General features: G+C 35.3%; 1 protein-coding gene across 2 annotated transcripts in view; it reads right to left on the bottom strand.

Annotated features, from left to right (window-relative positions):
• The window catches only part of LOC111088686, a 24319-nt gene that overhangs the window by 10671 nt on the left and 8552 nt on the right, over positions 1-5096 (bottom strand). For both annotated transcript variants that reach the window (XM_022399478.1, XM_022399477.1), the window contains exons 2-3: positions 3840-4117; positions 3399-3628 (exon numbers count right to left, since the gene is read on the bottom strand). In XM_022399478.1, the coding sequence (XP_022255186.1) occupies positions 3399-3628; positions 3840-4043 (434 nt within the window). In that variant the 5' untranslated portion in view covers positions 4044-4117. The remainder of the gene's footprint in view (positions 1-3398; positions 3629-3839; positions 4118-5096) is intronic.

Raw genomic sequence — 5096 nt, forward strand, 5'->3', positions numbered from 1 at the left:
TCCCAGGAAGACCAAGGAGTCTCTAAGTGTCTCTCCGATGGGAAGCCATATGACATAGTGAATTATAGTTACCACTGTTTGTAGCCTCTTGAAGAAGGCGTACAGTTGTACTATAGTCACCACTGTTTGTAGCCTCTTGAAGAAGGCGTACAGTTGTATTATAGTTACCACTGTTTGTAGCCTCTTGAAGAAGGCGTACAGTTGTACTATAGTCACCACTGTTTGTAGCCTCTTGAAGAAGGCGTACAGTTGTACTATAGTCACCACTGTTTGTAGCCTCTTGAAGAAGGCGTATAGTTGTACTATAGTTACCACTGTTTGTAGCCTCTTGAAGAAGGCGTATAGTTGTATTATAGTTACCACTGTTTTTAGCCTCTTGAAGAAGGCGTTCAGTTGTACTATAGTCACCACTGTTTGTAGCCTCTTGAAGAAGGCGTATAGTTGTACTATAGTTACCACTGTTTGTAGCCTCTTGAAGAAGGCATATAGTTGTACTATAGTTACCACTGTTTGTAGCCTCTTGAAGAAGGCGTACAGTTGTACTATAGTTACCACTGTTGTAGCTTCTTGATAAAGAGTTGTACAAGAGTTATCAGTGTGTAGCATCTTTTAATAAAAGGAGTACAGTTGTACTAGAGTTATCACTGTTGTAGCTTCTTGATAAAGGGGTATAGGTGTGCTAGAGTTATCAGTGTCGTAGCCTCATGGTAAAGGTGTAATCATTGTACTAGAGATAGTGTTAATTTGTTTTGTTTGATGTATAATCCTTTACTCACCATTCATAATCTAAGATACTTTAGGTGACATCTGAAGTATTCTATGTTGTTAGTAGAGAGTAAAGGACTATACATCAAAACCAAACAAGTCGCTTACATTCTACAACCATATAAGGCCTACTTTGTTTATTTGCTTCGCTCTGCCAAGCAGCGCTTATGAGCTGCGAATTCACCGAAACTAGCCTGCTCCAGCTGTAGCAGCGAGTCAAGTAATAGATTAGACCTCTACGTTATCTTTTCTTCACTGAAATTCACATTTTGGCGAAGAAAAGAAAATTACTAATAAACTGTACTAGAGTTATCCGTGTTGTAGCTTCTTAACGAAGGTGTATAGTTGTACTTCGATTACATTTGATATAGCTTCTTAACGAAGGAGTATACACCTTCGTTAAGAAGTTACAACAATTGTAATCGAAGTACAACTATACACTTTCGTTAAGAAGCTACAACAATTGTAATCGAAGTACAACTATACACCTTCGTTAAGAAGCTATATCAAATGTAATCGAAGTACAACTATACAGTACTTCGGTTACAAGTGTTGTAGCTTCTTAACGAAGGTGTATAGTTGTACTTCGGTTACAATTGTTGTAGCTTCTTAACGAAGATGTATAGTTGTACTTCGATTACATTTGATATAGCTTCTTAACGAAGGTGTATAGTTGTACTTCGATTACAATTGTTGTAGCTTCTTAACGAAAGTGTATAGTTGTACTTCGATTACAATTGTTGTAGCTTCTTAACGAAGATGCATAATTGTACTTCGGTTACATTTGTTGTAGCTTCTTAACGAAGATGTATAGTTGTACTTCGGTTACAAGTGTTGTAGCTTCTTAACGAAGATGTATAGTTGTACTTCGGTTACAAGTGTTGTAGCTTCTTAACGAAGATGTATAGTTGTACTTCGGTTGCATAGCCGAAAGTTGAGAAAATGATTAATAATATATATATATATATATATATATAATCTATAATAAGAAAGAAAGGTCGTTCTTATTTTTTTAATATGTCCAAACATTTTCAGTCACTATTGTGTTTCTTTAAAAATGGACTTGATATACTGATTGTGTTGGAATATTTAGCATGTATCAGACATTATAACATTTATTAAGCACACTTACCAAGAAAAACATTTTAAGATACCTGCTAAAATATTTTACAAAACTCACCATTCGAGTTCCAACAAACGTACAAGTGTTGCAAAATGGTGCACTGTAGCCACATCTTCAATCTCTGGAACTTATTTTATCAGTTTGTTCTTTATTTACTTGATACAGAACCTGAACTTTAAATCCGTCATACTGGCTGAACTATTTCGTGACAAGTAGCGTTTGAACACCATAGTATTTGGACATTTTTTTATAGTACTATTGTACTACCTAATCATAGTATAAAAGTTTTTATGGTGTTTTAAATGTTTACACGCCATAAATAACCTATATTCATTCAGGCAACTGAAGACTATAAATACATTCTTCCACATTAATAGGGAGACAAAGTATTTGAAATATTGCATATTTAAAGCCCAATTTACGAATTTTGTCATAAAAAAGAAATAATATTCCAAGCCTATTTGTGGATTCGTCACATAGCATGAAGTTAGACGGAGTTGTGAAAATTTTGCCCCTCATCAGTAACACTGGACATGGATAAATGAAAAATACACGATCACGATGAGGGTGGAATTTCCTGAAATTGGTCAAATTTAATGTTGTGTGATAAATCTTATCGTTTGTTTCTTTTTAGCCATAATTCACAATTTTGGTGGCATGAAACAGATTTATATTATGGAGTCTAGGTTAAAATGGCTCTTCAGCTTTAAAGGCAAACAACACCCATAGAATACCTCGCTGTGATATATGAGTTCACGCGCCTACGTCATTTTCCATTCCTAGGACGATATACACCTTTTAATGCTAGTATAATTTGACATTTAGCTAAAAAAAACCAGCTATGAACCAGAAGATGACAGCACTGCCACACTAACATCTTCGATTGTGAAATGTAAAAAAAGAGCAGAATATAAACTTCGATCGTTAAATATGAGGTCGAAAAAAAGAAGACTTAATATGAGGGTTTTAGAGTTTTGGTTCTGGATCAGGTAGATAATAATAATTGTAAAAGCAGACCCACGATCTGAATTTTAAGTTAGTGTAGACCCAATGAAGCACATAATGTACGCTTTAGGTTTGGATAAAAGTATTATATTACACCGATGTTGGTGGTACATACAAACTTTATATCGACAAATGAGTAGCTATCAACAAATCATCATTAGTGTTATTTGTTTTCGTAATTCCTAGATCTCTTAAAGAAAATAACGGAAAACTCAGAATCTCAAAGTGCTGTAGAATCGTGGAAGTAAAAAAGAAGTTCCCTTTTCTAAATGCAATTGTCTCTCTAACCTTAAATTGATGTTCATCTGTCCACATTATAATACACTACTAGAGATGTGCCTTTAAATGGGTAGTGCTTTTTGTTTGTTAGAACATGACTGTTTTCAAATTTAACTTAATTATAGAAAACTGAATAAGATGTGTGTAATAACAGAGATAGAACTTCAATTTGGCACTCTACGTTTAATTAGCATATCTATACGTTAGTGGTCACAGTGTACAGTACCTGCGAGTAAGTTTTCTATCGGTAATGTGTGGCATTAAGCTCTGAGATTTCCTGAGAACTTCCCGCCGCCCTTTGCTCAGGCTAATAGCCTCCTGCAGGGCAAACATCCAATCATCCAGACGTGTCGGTGACCACAGCAGCAACTGACCTTCTTGTCCGAGACGTATGGCTATCACGCCTTCACGTTTCTTGTCGGCCCACTGAAGCCCTTCGATGTCTACAAGGTTAATCTATAGGTCATATAAAAAAATTTTAACCAAGGCATATCACAAGAAATATAAAGACATAACAAGTTTCTAAAATAACATCTTATGTAAACGATAAATATTTTTGGAAGTAGAATAATTGGTGAAGCTTAAATATTTCTATAACTAATATAAATGTGCGTTCGTCTGAAGAAAACAGGCGAGAAATATTCGAAATAAATTTTGTAACGCATACCTTATACAAGAAGCTACCCATCTCTGATATTCCAATCTTAGCTCCTTTTTTAAAACAAGCCAGGTAATCTCGGGTGAGAATAAAATAACGTTCCTTCCAGCGGCTGAAGAATTTATCTCTCTGTTGCCATAGCAGACCTTTCTTAAACGTCGATGCTTCCAGTGTCGTTGGCTTGGAAACAGGTTCTGCTTCGGAAGTTGTCATGGGTATATTTTAATCTTGTCCAGGATGCTTTTACGGTGTTTTTCAGATATTATTGACCTTTATCGTTTGTTCATCTATGATATAAATAACAAGCTATTGAAAGTATGTATATGTCTGGTTATAATTAATTCCAATTGCTCATATTCAGTAGATATAAATATTTAAGAAAGTTAACAAGCCTGTTTATATATATATATATAGTTTAGAGAAAATATTGATGGTCTTTGCTTTATTTGTTATTCATTATGATCATGCTGTAAGTTAATAGCTAACATTGAAACAAATAATATACCAACCTGATAAAAAATATCAATAATATATGGATACTCTGATATTAAAAATTGTGGTAGACAATGGGCAGAAGCAACATTACATTTATAGAAGATGTCACGATAATAAATCAGATGTTCAAAGTAATTTGTCACCATTATCAAGTGAGGCAATCGACAAGGAAAATATCTCGCTAAGGAAAGTTGAGGCTGCCATCGGTAGTGAATGGCAGAGGATGATAAGCGCAACAGGCAATAGTGAGTTCCATCTGACTGGTTACATCAAACGTGATAGATATTTAACTACCTTCAACCTACGACGAGAAGGACATTATAACAAACTGTATATGGCTATCGACAACCAGTGCGGGAACTGGTCATCTCAAGTGAAAATAGAAAATTTTGTCTTCAGTAGCGCTTAGAACTCAAGCTGTTGGCAATGGATGATTGAAAATGTGTATCAGCTGGTCTGATAAATATTTTTACATCATTTTGACATTAGGATAAAAGTAAGGAGAAAGTTGCAAGAGGCAAACTGACCTTTTCGTGTTGCTTAGACAGCATGGTGTGGTGTGGAGAATGACATTCTTGTGACACGGTTTCTTAAGAAGGATGAATAACATTTAGAATGTACCTGAATGTTGTTACTCACCACAAAACTCTGGAAATCTATAAACAAGTACTCCTTCAAAATGATATTTAACCAATTTATAGTACTGAGGCCCGGCATGGCCAGGTGGATAAGGCGCTCGACTCACAATCTGAGGGTCGCGGGTTCGAATCC

Source organism: Limulus polyphemus, unplaced genomic scaffold (assembly GCF_000517525.1).
Source record: "Limulus polyphemus unplaced genomic scaffold, Limulus_polyphemus-2.1.2 Scaffold4245, whole genome shotgun sequence".
Lineage (NCBI taxonomy): Eukaryota > Metazoa > Arthropoda > Merostomata > Xiphosura > Limulidae > Limulus > Limulus polyphemus.